The 23,171-nt window shown below is 44.6% G+C and overlaps 1 protein-coding gene across 2 annotated transcripts in view; it reads right to left on the reverse strand.

The window, feature by feature from the left end:
- Positions 1-23,171, reverse strand: part of COL6A6 (collagen type VI alpha 6 chain) — a 101,863-nt gene that overhangs the window by 74,273 nt on the left and 4,419 nt on the right. For both annotated transcript variants that reach the window (XM_045004788.1, XM_045004789.1), the window contains exons 2-6: positions 12,832-12,927; positions 10,386-10,994; positions 9,186-9,800; positions 4,023-4,583; positions 2,167-2,724 (exon numbers count right to left, since the gene is read on the reverse strand). In XM_045004788.1, the coding sequence (XP_044860723.1) occupies positions 2,167-2,724; positions 4,023-4,583; positions 9,186-9,800; positions 10,386-10,994; positions 12,832-12,927 (2,439 nt within the window). The remainder of the gene's footprint in view (positions 1-2,166; positions 2,725-4,022; positions 4,584-9,185; positions 9,801-10,385; positions 10,995-12,831; positions 12,928-23,171) is intronic.

Consider the following 23,171-nt stretch of genomic DNA (forward strand, 5'->3'; position numbering starts at 1 on the left):
AAAACTGAACAGCCTATGTTAAGCATGTTTTGGGGAAATCAATCAGTCTATAACAGAAGACCCTAACCACTAATCCTAAAATAACTGATATAGTTTCAACTTAATGTAAAATCCAGAGGGACGGGGGGAAAGAAATGAATAGTAACACAAGAGAATGGAATCAGGCTAGATGATCATAATGGCCTCCTCTGGCCTTAAAGAAAAACAAATCTATGAATTTGTATTCTAATAGAATACAAGCACCAATTAAAAGCTTTTGTTTTCCCCAAAAACATATTTTGAGATTTTCATATCTGGAGTTAAGTCAAATTTCTATGTTCTACAGAGTCATCACACACACAGTTTTATGTACTGCTTACTAATGGAAATGAGCCAAATTCTGCTGCCATTTGCATCTATACAACCTCACTTAAATGCATGGAGTCCCACCAGGCATCACTGATAGCAGAATTTATTTTGTGCTTTGGATCTATTGCAATTGTTTTTCTTTGTGTAAGAAAGATGTTCAATTTGGAGACTGAAGCCCTGCCATCCCTGCACAGCCCCCAAGGCCCTAGGTTGCAGTGACCAAAAAGGGGTGAACGTGACTTTTGTGAAACCCATTAAAACTCCTCCTAAACTAAAGATCAACATTTATAACAAGGAGATGGGAAGTCAATACCTGATTCACAGTTTAGTAAGGAGAACATTGTAGCTCCTAAACATGGAACTAAATATTTACCCTTTAGGGCATAAAACAGTAGCAGGTTTGGATCTGTTCTCACTTTGCAACAGCAAAAATGTGTTTTCTGCAATTGAATAAATGAGTGCAAGAGAGACCCAGATCTCAGTCCCGTAAGCCCCTGAAATGGAACATGCAATGTGCAAAGAGGAGAGAGACTCCTTGTGCTCTCCCCAGCCCCATTGTACAACCATGTATGGGGCCAGGCATAACCTGGCCCTGGACTATTCCATTTTTCAGGTTCTTGTGCATCAGCAAGCTGTGCAAGGTTTGGATAGCAGCCTCTGTAGGAAAGTGTTAGAATGATAACCATCTGTGCAATTTTATTCTATATAGGTTCTCATACTGCAATCATCACCTTAATATACCGGTGTGCCTTCCAGCCATGTATTAAGCAGTGTGCGTTTTTTCCTCTCATCTTCTCTCCAAGGGCAAAAGTGTGTTTAGTGAGTTGTTTTGGATGTCACCTCCACTCCCCATATATTTATGTTAGAGAAGGCAAGGTCAAAGGAAAACACTTTGCTCTTGGAGTGGAAGGTGGTGAGGTTTGTGATGGTCCTTAATTCCTGTGAGACTTCATTTACCACAGTCCTGGACTGGGCCCTCGCAAAATGAGTAGCATGTGGTACTCACTACCATTTTCACAGGTTTATGCCACTTTTGACCTATTTAAATGCTTCTGTCAACACATTTTCTTAAAAGCCTTGGCTACATTGGGTTTGAATGACATCTGGAACCCAAACTCAAACTTGTAAATACGGTTCCAACAAAATTAGTTTCCGGTGCTGTAATGCTGGCAACACGGATAGGGGCCAGACCCTGTGTGTGAGAGTGTGGTGTGTATGTGTGCGCGCATGCACGTGTGTGTGTGTGCACGCACCTATGTATCTTCTAGGCCATTCAGGGTTCCTGTGTAAATGAGTACTACTAAAGTCTAGCAGGTAAATATAACCTATAGGGCCCATTTCTGTCCTCATTTACATGTGTACAATTTCTATGACTTCAATAGAAGTTGCACCCTTGTAAATGAGGGAAGAACTAGGCCATTAGTATAAACAAGAATCAGACCCCAGGATGTTTTACACTGCCAGACCACCACAAAGGAGCCTTAGTATAAGTGAGAATCAGATTTAGTCTTTTCTTACACCCATTAGCATGCATATTGTACTTTTAAAATATTATGAACTTTATATTATTTGTTTGAGATAATATAACATCTTTGAAAGCTAGTAGGACAGGCCTCCTGGTACCATGAGCCAAATTCTACCTTCATTTTTCTCGCACACTTCTCATCCCTGTAGGCATCTCCAAGAGAAGATGGCATTGCAAGGAGAAAGCACGCCTGTTTATTTACTTTATTACAGTACTCAGCTATCTGGACAGAGCAAAATTCCTGCAGAGAGACAGACTGACATGAGTTATTGAAAACTGCAGTACTTACTTACCTTCATGAGGCCTGCATATTCCAAAGATGATCTCATCTTCTATGTGCTTCAGAATAGCAAACTCCTCGACGTAAAATACCAGCTCAGGCTTCCCACTAATCTCTTCCAACTGAGGTTTATTTGCATTAAACACCCCAACAGAGTAGATAACAACACCTTGATCACGTAGGGCTATAGCTGGACTTTTTACTTCATCCTGCGCTTCCCCATCTGTAATCAGGATAAGAAATTTTTTGACAGCTGGACGTGCACCTTTGGGAGGCTTGAAATAATCAGCCACAAATATCAATGCACTTCCTGTTAGTGTATTTTCCCCTATAAGAGACATTCCATCAATAGCACTGAAAATGTCAGTTTTTGAAGAGTATTGGTCAAGCTGGAATTCTTCCTTGTTTGTGCCACTGAACTGGACGACCCCAACCTGCACTCGGTCTGCGCTGATGTCAGATTTGTTGACCAGTTCTCTCATAAAGTTTTTCATTTTCAAAAAGTTCTCTTGTCCTATGCTTCCAGAACTGTCCACTAGAAACATGATGTCAGCTGTCATTTCTTTGCAGGCTACAGAAGAAAACATATTTATATTAGTATAACCCAGGCTGTACATTAAAAATAAATTAATAGACTTAACAGGGAATAGATGGTAGATGCTAAGATTTCCGGCTGTGCTGGGTAAATGGGGGAATAGTGAGGTAGGTGGATGGATGGGTGGGTGCTGTCTGGAGAATAGCTGGGTCGGGGAGCCTGGGGCCAGTATTGGGCCCTCTCTCACATGCTGTTACTGCCCCCTCCTCCAGTTGCTGCTATGCATTTGAATCTACTGGAGAGCAGCTAGAAGTGAGGCAGAGAAGTCACCCGAGTGTTACAGCAGCTTCCAGGAGAATCAACTGCAGAGCTGTCCCTGCAGCCTAATTGGGGGCATGAAGATCTGGATGGGCTGAGTGCAGGTATGAGGGGGATGCTGCTTGTGTGAGTGCCACACGAGTTGCATGATACTGGACAGCACTGCTATAAGTTTAGTAGGGTTGCTAAGGAGAGGTTTGCTAGGCACATTCATTTACACACACAGGAGAGATATAGCTTGTGCTTGGTTGTCTGAGCCACTTCCAGTAGTTCCGAACAGAAAAAGATTCAGTGGTTCACAAATCAATAGAGGCACAAAAGATTCAGGGGTTTACAGCTGTGTATAAGCATAGGACACTAGCATTCTAATAATGTACCTATGAATCACAAACACCAACTTGACATAGCTCACTGCTAGAGAATGTAGCTTGCATTTGTTTTCCTCTTTGTGTGTGTATGTGGGGGGAGGAACGGGGGTTGAAGGCTACTGAGCATCACGGTCTTACAGAGACAATGATCTTAAATGCCACCCTGCAGCCTGATGGTAGGGGTAGTGCTCTGTGGCCACCTGAACAATTCATGACATAGGTATGTACACTGGGACAATAGCAACACAACATGACAAGTTGGAAACACACTACTTGACGTAGGTCTACCCTCTTCAATTGAAAAGCCACCTTATTTGTTACAAAGCTGAGGTGGAAAAAAGGAAGGAAGGAAAAGCAGTGCTTTGATGCTCTGATTGAAACTGAATAAAAATACCTTTGCTTTTTTAAAGTATATGTTGAACATACAGATAATAGATTTAAGAAAGAAAATTGCATTATTTATAATTGGCTTGCAGACAGCCATCTCAGTTCAACATGTACCCAAAGTATATTTGTACATTTCAGTTATTCAGGCTGGAGTAATATGCTTATCATGTTTTAAACTTGAAATTGTTTGTTATACAAGAGGAGGCTCCGTGTTCAATTAGCACTCTGAGTTCAAAGGGCAAAAATCAAAATTTCCCTTACCTTCTCCAGAACAGATCCCTTGAACAATTTCATTTTTTATGTTTTTCAAGGAGTCAAACTCTTGCACAAAGAAAGTCCTGCTCTTTGACCCTGCAATCTCAAGGAGCTGTGCTTTATTTGCATCTTTTACACCAATGGCATAAATATTGACCATCTCACTCCTCAGTCTCTCAGCAGGCTCCTTCACACTGTCATGTGACTCCCCATCTGTTAGGACAATGAGGTGACAAGGCACCCTGCCAGCTCTCTGCTCTCTTGCCTTTTTAAGCCGTGGCTGCATGAAAGTCAAAGCTTCTCCAATATAGGTATTCCCATATATTTGCCTAATGTTGTCAATGGCCATCTCTAAATCATCTCTTTTGCTGTATTCATCAAGTTCAAACTCCAGTCTTCTGTTATGTGAGAACTGCACAGCTCCAAAGCGAACTTTATCCCGCCCTATGTTAAACATCTTAATCACTTCCTTCAAAAAATTTTTGATGTCTCCGAAGTCAACAGGATGAATGCTTGTTGAGCCATCAATGAGCACATAAATATCAGCTTCCTCTGTGTCCACACATCCTACATGGAAAAAGAAAGTGTATACAGCATTAGTGCGAGAACAAAATGTAAAGAGAGAAACACTGAGAGAAGCACCAAAGCATAAAGACATGTAATTATGGCCCAGATTCAACCAGTATTTATACAATGACACAAACCCAGGTGGAGTTCCACAGTGGCAGAAAATCTGCCAGAGAGTGAGGTTATTATGGTGCAAAGTGGCTGTAACCTCAATGTAAAGTAACAATGTCTGAGAAATGCTGGTTATTTATCTTATGATAACTGGAGTTCAGGTTATTTGATACCAATCTGTACACCACTCGAGGTGTGCATGCACTCCACATGCCTAAGACCAGAAGATTTTTTGACAGCAGTGTCTCTTAGTCCACATCTCTGCCCATCACCTCCTTGTGCTCCAAGTCGAGGGCATAAGGGACCACATGGACTGACCACCTCTCCAGTTCCTTTTCTACCATGAATAACCCAAGGAAAGGATCAGAAGCAGAATGGAAGGAGGCTGGGAAGTGGAAAACAGACTGGGACCACGCATCTTGAAGAACATCAGTTACTGTAAGGTAAGTAACCAGAATTTCTTCAAATGACAGTCCCTAGGTGTATTCCATTCAAAGTGGCTCACAAGCAGTACTCAATGAAAGGATACATCTGCTGACAGGCAAAGGAGTCCAGGAGAGCTGGCTGTATTTTAAAGAATCCTTAGTGAGGTTGCAGGAACAAACCATCCCGATGTATAGGAAGAATAGTAAATATGGCAGGTGACCAGCTTGGCTTAAAAGTGAAATCCTTGCTGATAATAAACACAAAAAAAGAAGCTTACAAGAAGTGGAAGATTGGACAAATGACCAGGGAGGAGTATAAAAATATTGCTCAGGCATACAGAAGTGAAATCAGGAAGGCCAAATCACACTTGGAATTGCAGCTAGCAAGAGATGTTAAGAGTAACAAGAAGGGTTTCTTCAGGTATGTTAGCAACAAGAAGAAAATCAAGGAAAGTGTCGGACCCTTACTGAATGAGGGAGGCAACCTAGTGACAGAGGATGTGGAAAAAGCTAATGTACTCAATGCTTTTTTTGCCTCTGTCTTCACAAACAAGGTCAGCTCCCAGACTGCTGCACTGGGCAGCACAGAATGGCGAGGAGGTAACCAGCCCTCTGTGGAGAAAGAAGTGGTTCGGGACTATTTAGAAAAACTGGACGAGCACAAGTCCATGGGGCCGGATGCACTGCATCCGAGGGTGCTAAAGGAGTTGGCAGAGGTGATTGCAGAGCCACTGGCCATTATCTTTGAAAATTCATGGTGATTGGGGGAGGTCCCAGATGACTGGAAAAAGGCCAATGTAGTGCCCATCTTTTAAAAAGGGAAGGAGGAGGATCTGGGGAACTACAGACTAGTCAGCCTCACCTCAGTCCCTGGAAAAATCATGTAGCAGGTCCTCAAGGAATCAATTCTGAAGCACTTAGAGGAGAGGAAAGTGATCAGGAACAGTCAGCATGGATTCACCAACGGCAAGTCATGCCTGACTAACGTACTTGCCGTCTATAATGAGATAACTGGGTCTGTGGATGAGGGGAAAGCAGTGGATATGTTATTCCTTGACTTTAGCAAAGCTTTTGATATGGTCTCCCACAGTATTCTTGCCAGCAAGTTAAAGAAGTATGGGATGGATGAATGGACTATAAGGTGGATAGAAAGCTGGCTAGATTGTTGGGCTCAATGGGTAGTGATCAATGGCTCCATGTCTAGTTGGCATCTGGTATCAAGCAGAGTGCCCCAAGGGTTGGTCGTAGGGCCAGTTTTGTTCAATATCTTCATTAATGATCTGGAGGATGGCGTGGACTGCACCCTCAGCAAGTTTGCAGATGACACTAAACTTGGAGGAGTGGTAGATACGCTGGAGGGTAGGGATAGAATACAGAGGGACCTAGACAAATTAGAGGATTGGGCCAAAAGAAACCTGATGAGGTTCAACAAGGACAAGTGCAGAGTCCTGCACTTAGGACGGAAGAATCCTATGCACTGCTACAGACTAGGGATTGAATGGCTAGGCAGCAATTCTGCAGAAAAGGACCTAGGGGTTACAGTGGATGAGAAGCTGGATATGAGTCAACAGTGTGCCCTTATTGCCAAGAAGGTTAACAGCATTTGGGCTGTATAAATAGGAGTATTGCCAGGAGACTGAGGGATGTGATCATTCCCCTCTATTCGGCATTGGTGAGGCCTCATCTGGAGTACTGTGTCCAGTTTTGGGCCCCAGACTACAAGAAGGATGTGGAAAAATTGGAAAGAGTCCAGTGGAGGGCAACAAAAATGATTAGGGGGCTGGAGCACATGACTTATGAGGAGAGGCTGTGGGAACTGGGATTGTTTAGTCTGCAGAAGAGAAGAATGAGGGGAGATTTGATAGCTGTTTTCAACTACCTGAAAGGGGGTTCCCAAGAGGATGGATCTAGACTGTTCTCAGTGGTACCTGATGACAGAACAAGGAGTAATGGTCTCAAGTTGCAATGGGGGAGGTTTAGGTTGGATATTAGGAAAAACTTTTTCTCTAGGAGGGTGGTGAAGCACTGGAATGGGTTACCTAGGGAGGTGGTGGAATCTCTTTCCTTAGAGGTTTTTAAGGCCGGGTTTGACAACGCTCTGGCTGGGATGATTTAGTTGGGATTGGTCCTGCTTTGAGCAGGGGGTTAGACTAGATGACCTCCTGAGGTCCCTTCCAACCCTGATATTCTATGAAACTCATTCTAGGACATAATGCCTAGTAAAATGGCATAGAGCTCCATGTTGTCACTCTACAGATCTCCATGAAGCAGAGCCACTGATGTAACCTATACACTTTGTGTGCGAGGGGTCACCATCAACTGACAGCTTGATGCAACTTGAAATCCATTTAGAAAATCTCAGATGTATGCAATGGGAAGCAAAGGAAATAACTAGATTAGGAGATTCCCTGAAGGGATCTGTCATCTGCAGGTAGAATGCTCAGGCTCAACAAACATCCAGAGAATGGTGCTCCCTGTCTTTTTTGGTGGCATAATATTTTGGGTGGAAAATAGCTAGTTATATTACCTGATTTAAATGGTATTCAGAGGTAACATTTTGAATTAATATAGGGTGTAACCTCAAAGAAACCTTATCCTTATGGAGGACTGTGTAGGAGGGTCCACCTTAAGGGTCCCAAGCTCACCTACTCTTCTGGCCAACAACTGCAGAGACCGACTGCTTCTTTGTAAAGGAGGGTGGATCTCCCTATTCCTGTTTTTTTGATATAGTGTACTGTAGTCATGTTAGATGCGACTTGGACATGCAGGATACAGATGAGTGGCAGGAATCTATTTCAGGCTTCATGCACTGCCCACCAGGGCCACCCAGAGGAGGGGGCAAGTGGGGCAATTTGCCCCTCCACGAGAGTTTTTCGGGGGCCCTGGAGCGGGGTCCTACACTCGCTCTAGGGGCCCTGGAAAACTCTCGTGGGTCCCAGGCCCTCGGAGCTTCTTCCGCTCCCGGTCTTTGCCAGCGGGGCGTCCTTCCGCTTCGCCAAAGCGGGACCCGCCGCCGAAGTGCAGCCAGGTCTTCAGCAGTAATTCGGCGGTGGGGGGCCCTTCCATTCCGGGACCCGCCGCCGAATTACCGCCGAAGATCCGGCTGCACTTCGGCTGCGGGTCCTGCTTCAGCGGTAATTCAGCAGTGGGGGGCCCCCGCCGCGGGTCTTTGGGGCACTTCGGCGGCGGGTCCCGGAATGGAAGGACCCCCCGCTGCCAAATTATCGCCGCAGCAGGGGCCCCCTGCCGCCGAAGACCCCAGGCCCCCGGAATCCTCTGGGCGGCCCTTCTGCCCACAGTGTCAGGAGGTTGATGTTTAGTTTGGATTCTTCCTGGGTCCAAGAGCCTTGAGCCACATGTTTATCCAAGTGAGCTCTCTAACCCCATTCAGAGGCATCTGTAATTATCTTCTTCATGGGTGGGGAGGGGATGAAGGGAACCCCCAGGCTCGCAGTCTCTGTTTTTCAACCAGTGTGATGACAAAACTCTGTGGGGTTGGAGCTGTAAAACCTTGCTTGTCCAGGCTGTGTTTGCTTGCACTATAAAAATATCCTGTCCACAACCATGCCTGCAGACACCAGAAATGCAGACTGAACATTTATGCATATTGATGATGCTGTTGTTTTGGTTTTTTTTAAAAAGCTATTTACTTAAGGAAAACAAAAAACAAAAAACCACCAGCCTGCCTTGCTAACCCAATGAAAATAAAATTTAGGCACCAATCCTACACTGAGATCTGCTATCATGGACCCTCGTTTACAGCTATGCAAAGTCCCACTGACACCAAGAGGACTCCATAAAGACATAAATTGCTCCACTAGGAGACCGTGATGCAGGATCTTTGCATGAATTCAATAAAATAACATGAACCAGTCAATATGTTAAAAAGATAGCTCTGAGCTACAGTTTGGATTCAGATTCAGCTACAGAACTGCACTTCCTCAAAGGCTAAAGTTTGGAACTAGATCAAAAGTTCAGGGAGGTTTGGATCCAGGTTTTGATTCAGGACCATCCCTGAATCTTCCACATAGAGAAAAGATAAATACCAGTACTGGGAAAGGTTTACCTGTTTTAAGTAGTTTTCTTCTTTCAGACTGGACATACTGCTTGTCCTGAATTTGATTCAAGAGTTTCTTTTGTAAAGTTCTGGCTTGTTTTGGCAGGTCAGAAAATTCTGTCAGCTTAGTAACATATAGCTGTGGAGGATATGATGCTATCTGGGTTAACTGGGCGTTGTTAGCATTTTCAATGCCTATGGTGAATACAGTCACGCCAGCTCTCCGAAGATCACGAGCTGCCTCACTTACATTGTCTTCAGAGGGTCTGTGGGTGACCAGAATTGCTATTTGCTCTATCCCTTGGGCCTTTCTGCTTCCATATTTTACACTGAAGATGTTTTTCCTTGTAGCCTTAATGGCAGCACCAGTGTTGGCCTTCCCTTCCCTCGGAGAAAAGCCCTGTATTTTCTGCAGAATAGCAGTTTTGTTTGTTTCTTCACTCAGTAAAGCTAACACATGTGGCTCACTGCTATATGTCACTAGGCCAATCTTTGTACAATTCTTCTTCACATCAAGAAAGGAGACTGTATCTTGCAGGAAATTTTTAATATCTTCAGATTTTGGTTTTGAAACACCCTCATCTACTATGAACACAACATCAGCAACGGAATCACTCTTACAAACTGCAGTGGGAAGAGAGAGGAAAATAACACAATATTAATTGTCTATTTCTTGGCCAATCCATGGAACAGTCTTCTAAAATAGTTTCCCTCATTCAAATTTATCTAGAAACAGAGGAATTGCTATACTGAATCAAATTAGCCGTCCACCTAACTCCGGCATCCTGTCTCCAGCAATGGTCAATGCCAGCCATGTCAGAGGAAGCCCAAAGGAAAATGCCCATTAATTAGTTGTTTCAGGGCATAAAACAACAAGAGTTATTTTCTCTTGAAAGTTACCATATATGCAAGAATAGTTACAGCTTCACTCCACCCACTCTCCATCCCCTTTTGTGGAGTCATGAGTTAGTCATGCATAAAGTCATGAGCAGATAGGCACTGATTTTCAAAATGTCAGTGTTACATGTCTCTCTGTATACACATGTACCTGGTCATGGACATGTCTGTTCTCTTCCTTATTTTAAAATAAGTATGTCATTTAATATTTTGAAAATTTATCCCAAATGTTCAAGGTATCTTTCTGTCCAACACTGAATTATTTCTTCCAAGCAATATGATCACAATTTTTTCATAGCCTTGCATTCTTACCTTCTCTCCCAGGAACACTTGTAGTTTTAACTGTTGGTATTATGTCATTAATATCTGTTTGAATAACATCCTCAATGATCTTGGTCATGTTTTGAGAAGACATACTGAGATCCCTCACTGTGCGAAATGTATACGAAAATTGAGGTGTAGCCATTGACTGCAGTTCTTGAGGAGAAACATCCTGAATCCCCAGAGCTATGATTTTTACCCCATCACTTTTCAAGATCCTGGCAGGCTCTCCTACAGCATCCTTTGATTCCCCTGAAGTCAAGACTACCAAAATTCGTTCTTTGTCTCTTCCACTAGTTGGTCCTTTGAAATAGGTTTTGTGAACTTTTCGAAGGGCATTGCCAGTTTTTACTGAACCACCCTTGAATACAACGTTCTTTTTGACATGGTTCAGCATTGGGTTCTTTGCTTTATAGGTGTCCAGCTGAAATTCAACGTGCAAATCGTCACTGTACTGGGCAAGTGCGATACGGTATTGGTTAGGAGTCGCTGTTAAATGACTGATCATTTTGATAATAAAAGACTTCATAAAGGGGAACGTCTTATTTCCCAGGCTATTAGAGCTGTCAACCAAAAGGACAATATCTGCAGATGTAGGGGCTGCAAAAATCAGAAAATTAAATGTTATTACATATTTCTTATCCTTTATCTCTACAATACTCTGATGATAAAAGCAATGCTTCACCCAAGAATGTATCCAGAGATTTCCAGAAACAAAATGTCCAAAAGTTGAAAAATATCCTTCTAAGCCCAAGAATTCTCTTTTATATTTTAAGCTTATTTTATTATCATGAAATATAAAGATAGGAAGTTACAGGTGCTCAGCATCTGTATCTAGGACTTCCCAGGAGATGTAGCTATTCAGCACTTCTCAGGATTGGATGCCTGCTTCTTTTTTGAGGTTTAATTTTTTTTGGTATTTCTACTGAATGGGACACACATTATCTAGTGTTTTGAGTTAGAGAAATATCTCTTAAGTGCTAACTTCTTTCACATGGGGTGGTGACTACAGGCACATAGTCACAAACAATGCACTCTGATTTATTTTTTCTAACATTCAGTTCAGCACATGGCACAGTGTAGTTCACCCTTAGTGTGGAGGACCCATGCAAAGTCTCCTGAACCACTTAGGCTCAGGAATTACAAGGAATTGTGCACTGCAAAAAGAATCTCCATACTAAGTCTACTGCAGAGGGCTGGGATGGAGGTGGAGCCCGAAATCCACATGTAAGCAGATCCTTATCCTTTGGCCCCAACTCCCAGTGCTAGTAGCTAAGAAGAGCTGAGACAACTACTTATGACTACCTCTTATGGAGGAGTCAAGGTATTGGGGTGAGAGAAGAGGAGCTGCTGTTTTACATGCTTACTCCAGTTTGGATGGGGGGAAATGTCACCTTCTCCTGTCATCCCTGTACTCTTCACTGGCACAGTCTTATTTTACCTTAACACAGTAGATGGCAAGGGTATGTCAGTGATCCAGACAGCCTTAAGTGACTAGCAGAAGGGTTAAAATAAAGCACCCTTCCTCCTACTTTAATTTACACCTACACCACAGTAGAGGACATCTGTCACATTCCTGAGAATGTATATTCACTCCCATATGGAATCCTATGGCAACTGTGGACTAAGTGTGTGACCCTCTTCAGAGTCTCATTGTGTTGTATGCCACAAAGTGGCAAAAGTTGCTTTTTCTTTCTGCCTTGATTCCTCTATGCTTAGTTCTGCCTGTCACAAGTGCTGATTGCCTCCAGCAAGTTGCTAATCATCCTTAACCTCCATCGAAGGCAATAGGAGTTGAAAGCCCTCAGTTTTTCTCAGATCACCTTGCAGTATTGGGCCTCACTTTCCTCCTGAGCAACTTTCCTACTGACAGCTTTCCTAAATTGTGCAACACGCCTACCCTATCTGTCACATTGATCTGGTCCCCTCCACAGCCAAATTCTGCCCTAACTTACAACACATGCAATGCCACAATTTAGCTCTCGCTCTGCCTGGGATTTATACCAAGCACCCAGTTCTGCAGAATTTACATGTAGAATCCCAGTGACCCCAACAGAACCCATCTGAGTGTGGTTCAGGACTAGATCCTCCTTTTGCACATGCTGAGTAATTAAATCCCAGGTAGCCACCTGAAAATAACTAAATTCCATGTGTAGGCTTCATTTATATGCTATCTGCATTTTCACCTCTGAATTTGGCTTTAATCTATATAAATCTGTCAAGGTTTATGATAGCACTGATCAACCTAATATGTAAATTTAATGTCCATCTCCATTATCCGAACACAGTTTCAGTCTATTATACAAAGTCTAGAGATCCTGACTCAAGAGTCTCAGGCTTCACCTCAATTTTTATTGGGAAAACTGGGGACTAAATATTGTATTTAAAAGAAAAAAAAATCACACAATACAACAGAATACGAAGGATACTGAAATACCAGGTGTCTGAGTTACTGAAGTTTGACTCCCAATAAGGAAGAGGAACAAAGTCAGCAGCATCTTCATATTATGAATGAATGTTCCAAGCTTTAATTCTGGAAAAAATAAAATAAAAATCTCATATATCAAGTATCACAAGAACCCTGGAACATGACTGCATAATGCACTAGTATAAGGAAATTTACAGAGTTGGGAAAGATGTAGTCTAATCCCAATATGCTGTTATAAGAACCTAAAGCGATATAGATAAAGAAAAAGGAAAATGGTAAAGGATACATTGTGTTCTTCTTTATCCATGTGTAACACGACATACACTCACCGCTGCAGCACCTCCTGCTGCTTACCTCGGGAATTAGCTCATCGCAGCGTTGGAGCACCTCCTGCTGTCACTTTTTGTCTTACCATTATCAAGCTCCTCCACTGTAATTCAGGCACTGCGTCCCTCCCAGTCCATAGTGCCCCTTCTCCTGGGTACTGCCCCTCAGCAGTGCCCACACACGCGGGATGCTCCCTTCCCCGGGGAACCCCAATCCCCTAAGCTCACCTCACCTCAATGACCCACTGCCAGTGTTCATCTAGCCCCTTCCCTCAGGGGCAAACTGTAGTCTGAAGTGGCCACTCATCATCAGCCAGGGGGTTGGACCTGCTGCCTCTTCCTTCCCTGGCTGCCTCCCCACAGCCCTAATACCTCCTCCGGCCCCAACAGCAAGGCCTCTGCCTGGGGGATTGCCAGGCTGGCGCTCCCCCAGCAACTCCTTCTGCCCTTCCCCAGCACTGCGCTGTCCAAGGTACCCTTTTCACTATCCAGCCACCAGATCCATCTCTCTCCAAGGCTGCAGCCCTTTTATAGAGCTCAGACTGGCCCTGACTGGCGGCCTCTCAGCCTTTTCCTGATTGGCTCCCAGCCCCAGCCCTCGCCAAGGGCTAGCTTTTAACCCTTTCTGAACCGGAGCGCAGTGACCGCCCCACTATACCATAAAATCAGACATTAATTATTGCAATCTCACCTGTGTGGCACTGATGCCTCCAACCTTCCTGCTTCATAGCTATTTAAAATGTTTCCAAGGTGATTTTGATGAGATCATTTCCCCTTTGTACTCCTCCACTGGATTCCCCTCCTCCACTGAATCAGCAGCACCTTACCTTTCAAATCTAGTTTCTTATTATGGCCCTGACCTTCACCTTTGCTCTGCCAGTGACACCCTTGAGCATCCATTTATCTGCTTGTCACAGAAGCACCTTCCTGCTTTTTCCCATGCCACCCCACATGCTGGGGAAGAACCTTCTGACAACATTCACAAGCCATCACCTTATTCTCACTGAGATTCCTCCTTGAAACCTATTTTTAAAAGACACAAGCCTACAAACCATTGCCAACTGGGACTGATTAGGCTGGCAGCCAGCTGTTACTGAGACCACGCTGAATTATGCAAATGTGCCTGGTTTAGGGTTGCCAGGCATCTGGTTTTTGACTGGAACACCCAGTTGAAAGGGGACCCTGGCAGCTCTGGTCAGCATAATAGTCCAGTCGGTGGCCCAGCAGGACTAAGTCAGGCTCCCTGCCTGCCATGGCTCCACACAGCTCCTGGAAGTGGCCAGCATGTCCCCGCAGTCACTCGGCGCAGAAGCGGTTCAGGGAAGCTCCACTCGCTGCCCCCACCTTGAGCGCCGACTCCGCAGCTCCCATTGGCCCTGGATCTACTGTTAGTTTTTCCTTCTCTCTCTGCCCCTCCCATTTGTCAGTTTATTCGCCTGTCCCGTACTTTCTAACTGCTACATTGCAGCCTCTCTGGGGTAGGGACCGTGCCTAGTACAATGGGGCCCTAACCCTTGATGAGGGTCATCAGGAAATACTGCAGTGTTCTTCAATCGGTGGCCTGCCTGGGGCCCAGATCTGGCCCATGAGGGCCTTCCTGCTGGCCCACTGGGCATCAGCTGTTCCCTCCTGCTCCCTGCTGGGAGCTCTACTGTAAGGACGCCCCCACTACCTGGCTGCAGCTCTGCCCTGGACAGCCAGCTCCCAGCAGCTCCAGCCGCTGCCCAGTCCAGCTGCAGCTCCAGCCGCTGCCCAGTCCAGCTGCAGCATCCCCATGCTGATTTGCGCTCAGAGACGGCTCAGCACAGGCACACGGCAGCCAGGGCTGAGCATGGGAGCACGGGGGTCGGCGCTCCCAGGAGCAAAGGGTAGACCCAGAGTCAGAGATGAGTCACGGGGCCAATCTTGCAGCAGAGCCCCCAGCTGGGAGCAGGAGCTGGGCACAGGCAGGAGGAGGCAGGGACAAGACAGGCTCTGGGGGGGGCTTCATATCCTGCTTCCCTGGACCTGTACTGCCCCCATCTTCTTCCCAGCTCCCCTCACTCAAGGAGTACTAAGTAGGCTCCTGTCTCCTGCAACTACTCCCTGTCTCCCTCCCCCCACCCTTGGGAACTGAAAATCCTAATTACCTGAATGAGCATGGGGGACACACCACTGATTCAGATAATCAGGACTTTTGGTTATTTGAGTGAATATCAAACATTTCCACTTCACCTGTATACAGAACTTCGACTCCCACCACAGTCTGTCATGATGGTCAGTGACTGAATGAAATTTCACTGTGAAACTACAGCTAAAATATAATTTCCCTTAATCCCAATGTCCAAAGGCATCAGTCATCCCCAGAGTCATTTGGATAAATGCACTTCACGTGTAGTTCATTTAGAATCTTTTTCATTTCCATTTAAACACACTGGAGCTAGGCTGTGTTGATACATTTCAATTTAAAGGGGTACACTTTCAATCAGGCACTTAATCAGGTGCCTGTGCAACATAAAGCATAAGAACGGCCCCACTGGATCAGACCAAAGGTCCATCTAGCTCAGTAGCCTGTCTTCCGACAGTGGCCCGTGTCAGGTGCCCCAGAGGGAATGAACAGAACAGGTAATCATCAAGTGATCCATCCCCTCTTGCTCATTCCCAGCTTCTGGCAAACAGAGCCTAGGGACACCATTCCTGCCCATCCTGGCTAATAGCCATTGCTGGACCTATCCTCCATGAATTTATCTAGTTCTTTTTTGAACCCTGTTATGGTCTTGGCCTTCACAACATCCTCTGGCAAGGAGTTCCACAGGTTGACTGTGCATTGTGTGAAGAAATATTTCCTTTTATTTGTTTTCAACCTGCTGCCTATTAACTTTATTTGGTGCCCCATAGTTCTTGTGTTATGAGAAGTAGTAAACAACACTTCCTTATCTACTTTCTCTACACCAGTCATGATTTTAGAGACATCAATCATATCACCTCTTAGCGTCTCTTTTCCAAGCTGAAAAGTCCCAGTCTTATTAATCTTTTCTCATATGGAATCAGCAATTGCTGTGCTTTTACTAGAGAGCAAACCCTGAAGAGCCCTTTGGCCCTAGAGAGAACCTGTTGGCCTGCCAAGATTTGGACATTGCCTTATAATGTAATGGACTATTATTGCACCTCAGGCTCTCTGCAATGATGAAAGGCAGCTTAAAATGCTACCACTGTTCCTTCCAACTACATATTTCTCTGAATTTCAGGTTTAATATAAAGAAACTCCTAAGAGTCCATGTTTTACGGGTGTTTTTATGTGCCCCTTGTGTATAGCTATTAAAACATAATATTTAAACAAATAAAAAACAGCTAAATGAGAATAAGGATTTAGAGTGGTAGCTGTACAATGAAATGGCTCTCTGCATGCCATTGTGACATGAGACCTAGATGTAGTTTGCTGAGGGATGTTAGACCCGAGAGCCCTGAGGGCCTCTTATGCTTTTTACAGACGCTCAGTAGACTCCTCCGTTTTACGCTGTCTGAGAGTCACTGCAGTCTAGAGAAGATCAGGGTTGCATTATTCCCTCTGAATGTGGAATCGGGGATCCAGAGCGAGTGGACTCCCTGAGGGGGCCCACAGCGAGAGACAGGCGTGCTGAAGGCTCAGAGAGGTGTGGTCCCAGGAGGCAGTGGAGCCTACAGCTTAACCCCCGAGAAACAGTGGACTCCTGAAAAGGACTGTCGCACTGAAGGGGGTTCCTCCCAGGGACCGTTCGGAGCCGAGAGACCATGAGTCCTGTGAGTCCATAACAACTTGTTGCTGAAGCCTGGTCTACACTACGCGTTTAAACCGGTTTTAGGAGCGTAAAACCGATTTAACGCCACAACCGTCCACACTAGGAGGCACCTTATATCGATTTTAATGGCTCTTTAAACCGGTTTCTGTACTCCTCCTTAACGAGAGGAGTAGCGCTAGTATCGGTATTACCATATCGGATTAGGGTTAGTGTGGCCGCTGATCGACGGTATTGGCCTCCGGGCGGTATCCCACAGTGCACCACTGACCGCTCTGGACAGCAATCTGAGCTCGGATGCAGTGGCCAGGTAGACAGGAAAAGCCCCGCGAACTTTTGAATATTTCCTGTTTGCCCAGCGTGGAGCTCCGATCACCACGGGTGGTGATGCAGTTAAAAATCAATATAAAGCAAGAGCTCCAGCATGGACGATGCGGACGTGATCGCTGTAAGGGGCAGGCAAAACTGTTCTATCAGCGCTTCGTTTACAGAAGACGAAATTCAAAAATCATTTTTTAAATATCTCCAGACAGACGCCATAGCAGGGACTCAACGCACTGCTGCGTGGCAAGCGTAACGGAAAGCCAAAGAATCAAATGGACGCTCATGGACTGGAGGACTCAAGCTATCCCACAGTTCCTGCAGTCTCTGAAAAGCATTTGCATTCTTGGCTGAGCTCCAAATGCTTCTAGGGTCAAAAACAGTGTCCGCGGTGGGTCAGGGCATAGCTAGGCAATTTACGCACCCCCCCCACCCACCCCCAGAAGTGAAAGGGAAAACAATCCTGTCTTGACTCTTTTACATGTCACCCTATCTTTACTGAATGCTGCTATTAGACGGGATGGTGCAGCACTCAACAACAACATCCTTCCTCCCACCCCGCCATGGGTGGCTGATGGTACAATAGGACTGCTACCCGTCCTCATCATCAGCCTATTGGCACATGGGGCAGTGCAAAAGGACTGGTAACCATACCAACTTGCTTGGGACAGGTCGATCAAGGTCGCCTGGTCCTAATTTTTCCTGGTAGATGGTGCAGTATGGCTGATATCCATCATCGTCATAGCAACAGGGGGCTGAGCTCCATCAGCCCCCACCCTTCATGTGTAAAGAAAAGATTCAAGTGCCCCTGAACTAGCAGAGGGATGCACTCCTTACTGTCCTGTCTGGACTATCATAGCAGCTGGACGCTGCCTTCACTAACAAGTCACTGTGTCTTATTCCTGCATTCTTTATTACTTCATCACACAAGTGGGGGGACAATGCTACGGTAGCCCATGAAGGCTGGGGGAAGAATGAAATGAACAGGAGGGGTTGTTGCAGGAGCACCCCCTGTGAATAGCATACAGCTCATTAATTTCTGCAGGATCTGACACAGAGCAGCTGTGCTCTCTGGTTCTCTGATACAGTGGTTCTCTAGTACACTTGCCCATATTCTAGGCAGGACTGATTCTATTTTTAGATACCAAAAAGGAGGGATTGACTCAGGGAGTCATTCCCAATTCTGGCTTTTGCGCCCCTGGCTAAGAGCAGCCAGGGGCACTTATGACAGCAGCAAATGGAACAGTGCAAAAGGACTGGTAGCCATGATCATCTTATTACCAATTTATGGATTGGTAGATGGTGCAGTATGGCTGATAACCATCTCTGCTGTCATGCAAAAGCAAAAGCATGCTGCTGTGTAGCGCTCCTGAATCGCCTCTGTGAGCGGCATCTAGTACACATACGATGACAGTCACAAAAGCAAAAAAACAGGCTCCATGATTGCCATGCTATGGCATCTGCCAGGGCAATCCAGGGAAAAAAAAAGGCGTGAAATGCTTGCCTGCTGTTGCTTTCCCAGAGGAAGGAGTGACTGATGACATTTACCCAGAACCACCCGCGACAATGATTTTTGCCCCATCAGGCACTGGGATCTCAACCCGGAAATGCCAAGGGGCGGGGGAAGGCTGCGGGAACTATGGGATAGCTACGGGATAGCTACCCACAGTGCAACGCTTCAGAAATCGACGCTAGCCTCGGACCATGGACGCACACCACCGATTTAATGTGTTTAGTGTGGCCGCGCGCACTCGATTTTATAAAATCTGTTTTACAAAACCGGTTTATGCAAATTCGGAATAGTCCCGTAGTGTAGATGTACCCTGAGTGACTTGTCTATGGAAGTACTAACTTCTGTGTCATGATATTTACTTGTAGGTATGTTATTTGGCCACTAGATGTCTCTGTGCTGTACTGAAAGTCCCAGCAAGGGTGCAGTCTCTGGTCCCACAACAGATGGAAGCCAACTTGTTTTGTTTCTAGCTTATTCCTGTATTAATCAATGTCTGCTTTGTAAGGGCTGTGGCTGCACACTTACTATGACAATCTCCCCATATGTCCAAATCCTGGACCCACTACACAGTTGGGAGTAAATGGACTACACTCTAGAGGAAGCATATGGGAGATGGAATCCTCTGCCCAGATCATAGATTGGTTATGAACCACTTTGCAGCAACTACTACAGACTAAAAGCTACATCACCTGTACACTAGTTGCAGCCACTCTCACAGGGAACATTACCCAGTGAATCTGCTTTGTTTTGGAACCACCATCTCTAGCAGAAAAGCTCTCTGCCTTGTGATGCAGGGAGCTCCTGGGGTGCTGGGAAATGCAGTTGGTGCAGATTCCTTGCATGGACGATCTGTATCCCCCCACCTCCTTTCCACAAACACTGGAGTCGAACGTCAGTCTGCACCCTTCAAGTTCCTCCGCTCCAGTGGAGGATAGTGGAAGGAGCAGGACAAGTCGCATATGGCTGGCCCTACTGTCAGTGATGTGTCACCTTGCATCTTTAAAATCAGAACGAGGTCCATAGAATAAACTGATCTGTAAAGGGAAGTTGCATTATGGGTGTATGCAAACTCAAAAAACTCCACTCTGATCTATACCTGCAACTGCCGCACACTTAACAACCCTAACACAAATCCTCGTCCTTCCTGCCCATTGGAGAATGGGACCCAGCAGGCAGCCTCAAGATAAGGAGCAGGGCAGTACAAGCAGAAGGAGCCCTGCCAAATGGCCAACAGGCTGAGGCAGTGACAGAATGAACAGTTGCTCCTGTGGCCACATCTCTAAGCAAAACATCTGTAACGACCCTCAAAAAATATCCTGTGTTCAAGGAGCCTCTCTGCAAGTCTAGAGTTGGTTCAGCAAGCTCTGCATGCCCCTGTCCCTGTTATATAAATCCCCAGCATAGGGAGCGTATCAGGGCATTTTGGGGGTGGATGGAGGTGTGGCAGAAGCAGTCTTATTGAGGGATAGCTCAGTGGTTTGAGCATTGGCCTGCTAAACCCAGGGTTGTGAGTTCAATCCTTGAGGAGGCCACTTAGGGATCTGTGGCAAAAATTGGTCCTGCTAGTGAAGGCAGGGAGTTGGACTTCATGACCTTTCAAGGTCCCTTCCAGTTCTAGGAGATTGGTATATCTCCAATTATTACCTTTTATTAGCTGCCAGAAGACCCATAAGGACCATGGTCAGCTAGGTTCAAGTTAAGCCAATGCTAAGGGCTTCCCTAAACTGTACTGGGGGACTAATCAGCTCTTTGAAGCCCCAGGGAAGAGGAATCACATTGTCTCCCTTCTTAGTCCCATTGCAGGGCTCTGCATCAGTATCCTAGAGATGAATTCAGGCTTGGAATCTTTGGAATCTGTGTGACAAAGCCAATTTCTATGAAGGTCAATCAAAACAACACTATCCAGCACAGTGTAGATTCCACGCTTTGTTTTGTGACTTTATCTTTCTTTAAATAATCAGAGCAGTCGCAAGTAACACCTGAAAAAAATGTAGTCCAATTATACACTGTCAGTGGCTTGAAAACTATGTTTGGCCGTAGAAAAATATAGTGAATGGAATACTCATCTTTTGGAAAGCAGACAGAATCTATTGCTTGACAGACAATATAAATTTTCACAGCACACGCAAATACTGTCTGATTGCATTTATAAGAAGAAAAGGCTTTAGGATAGGAGGCAAGCTAGATATAACTTTGTTCAATCTTGCGATTTGTGAGACATTTTACAAATCCAGGGTCGGTTTCATTGTATTAAATTTAGGGCTGTCGATTAATTGCAGTTAACTCACGTGATTAATCTTTTTAATCAAGACTAATTTTTTTGCATTAATCGCAGTTTTAATTGCACTGTTAAGCAATAGAATACCAATTGAAAGGTATTACATATTTTGAATGTTTTTCTACATTTTCATACATATTGTATTCTGTGTTGTAATTGAAATCAACGTGTATATTATTTTTTATTATAAATATTTGCACTGTAAAATGATAAACAAAAGAAACAGTATTTTTCAATTCACCTCATACAAATACTATAGTTCAGGGGTGGCCAATCTGTGGCTCCGGAGCCACACGTGCCTCTTCAGAAGTTAATATGCGGCTCCTTGTATAGGCACCGACTCCAGAGCTGGAGCTACAGGTGCCAACATTCCAATGTGTGGGGGGCTGCTCACTACTCAACCCCTGGCTCTGCCACAGGCCCTGCCCCCACTCCACCCCTTTCCACCCCGTCCCCTGAGTCTGCCGTGCCCTCACTCCTCCCCTCCCCCAGAGCCTCCAGCTGATCGGGAGGGAGGGGGAGCCGCTGGGAATGTGCGGGAGGGGATCTGATGGAGGGTTGCTGCTGTATTACTGTGGCTCTTTGACAATGTACATTGGCAAATTCTGGCTCCATCTCAAGATCAGGTTGGCCACCCCACTGTAGTGCAATCTCTTTGCTGTGAAAGTGCAACTTACAAACGTAGATTTTTTTTGTAACATAACTGCACTCAAAAAGAAAACAAAGTTCACTCCATCCTACTTCTTGTTCAGCCAATCGCTACGACAAATAAATTTGTTTACATTTACAGGAGATAATGCTGCCGTCTTATTTACAATGTCACCAGAACATGAGAACAGGAATTTGCATGGCACTTTTCTAGCTGGCACTGCAAGGTGTTTACATGTCAGATATGCCAAACATTCATATAGCCCTTCATGCTTTGGCCACTATTCCAGAGGACATGCTTCCATGCTGATGACGCTCGTTTAAAAAAAAAGTGTTAATTAAAATTTGTGACTGAACTCCTTGGGGTATAATTGCTCTATTTTGCCTCCATTCTGCCATATATTTCATGTTATAGCAGTCTTGGATGATGACACAGCACATGTTGTCCGGTTTAAGAACCCTTTTGCTGCAGATTTGACAAAATGTGAAGAAAGTAACAATGTGAGATTTCTAAAGATATCTACAGCACTCGACCCAAAGTTTAAGAATCTGAAGTGCCTTCCAAAATCTGAGAGCAATGAGGTGTGGAGCATGTTTTCAGAAGTCTTAAAGGAGCAACACTCCAATGCAGAAACTACAGAACCCAAACCACCAAAAAACAAAATCAACCTTCTGCTGGTGGCATCTGACTCAGATAATGAAAATGAACATTCATCGGCCCGCACTGCTTTGGATCATTATGGAGCAGAACCCATCATCAGCATGAATGCCCGTCCCCTGGAATGGTGGTTGAAACATGAAGGGACATATGAATCTTTAGTACATCTGGCACGTAAATATCTTGTGATGCCTGCTACAACAATACCATGAGAACCTGTTCGAAATTTCAGGTGATATTGTAAACAAGAATCGGGGAGCATTATCTCCTGCAAATGTAAACAAACTTGTTTGTCTGAGCGATTGGCTGAACAAGAAGTAGGACTGAGTAGACCTGCAGGCTCTAAAATTTTACAATGTTTTATTTTTGAATGCAGTTTTTTTTACATAATTAAACATTTGTAAGTTCAACTTTCATGATAAAGAGATTGCACTACAGGGCTTGTATTAGGTGAATTGAAAAATACTATTTCTTTTGGTTTTTTTTACAGTGCAAATACTTGTAATAAAAAATAAATACAAAGTGATCGCTGTACACTTTGTATTCTGTGTTGTAACTGAAATCAACATCCAAAAATATTTAAAGAAATGGTATTCTATTATTGTTAACAGCGCGATTAATAGCATAATTAATCATGATTAATTTTTTAATCGTTTGACAGCCCTAATTAAATTCTATTTACCTGACCTTGCTCCTGACCGTGATTAAAAAAAATAATTGCAATTAATCATGCAATTAATCACACTGTTAATAATAAAATACTATTTCTTTAAATATTTTGATCAATTTACTCTACAGCAAGATGTTATGTATAGTTTCAAAATGTGGGAAAAATAGGTCCATGATCCAG

Source organism: Mauremys mutica, chromosome 2 (assembly GCF_020497125.1).
Source record: "Mauremys mutica isolate MM-2020 ecotype Southern chromosome 2, ASM2049712v1, whole genome shotgun sequence".
Taxonomy (NCBI): domain Eukaryota; kingdom Metazoa; phylum Chordata; order Testudines; family Geoemydidae; genus Mauremys; species Mauremys mutica.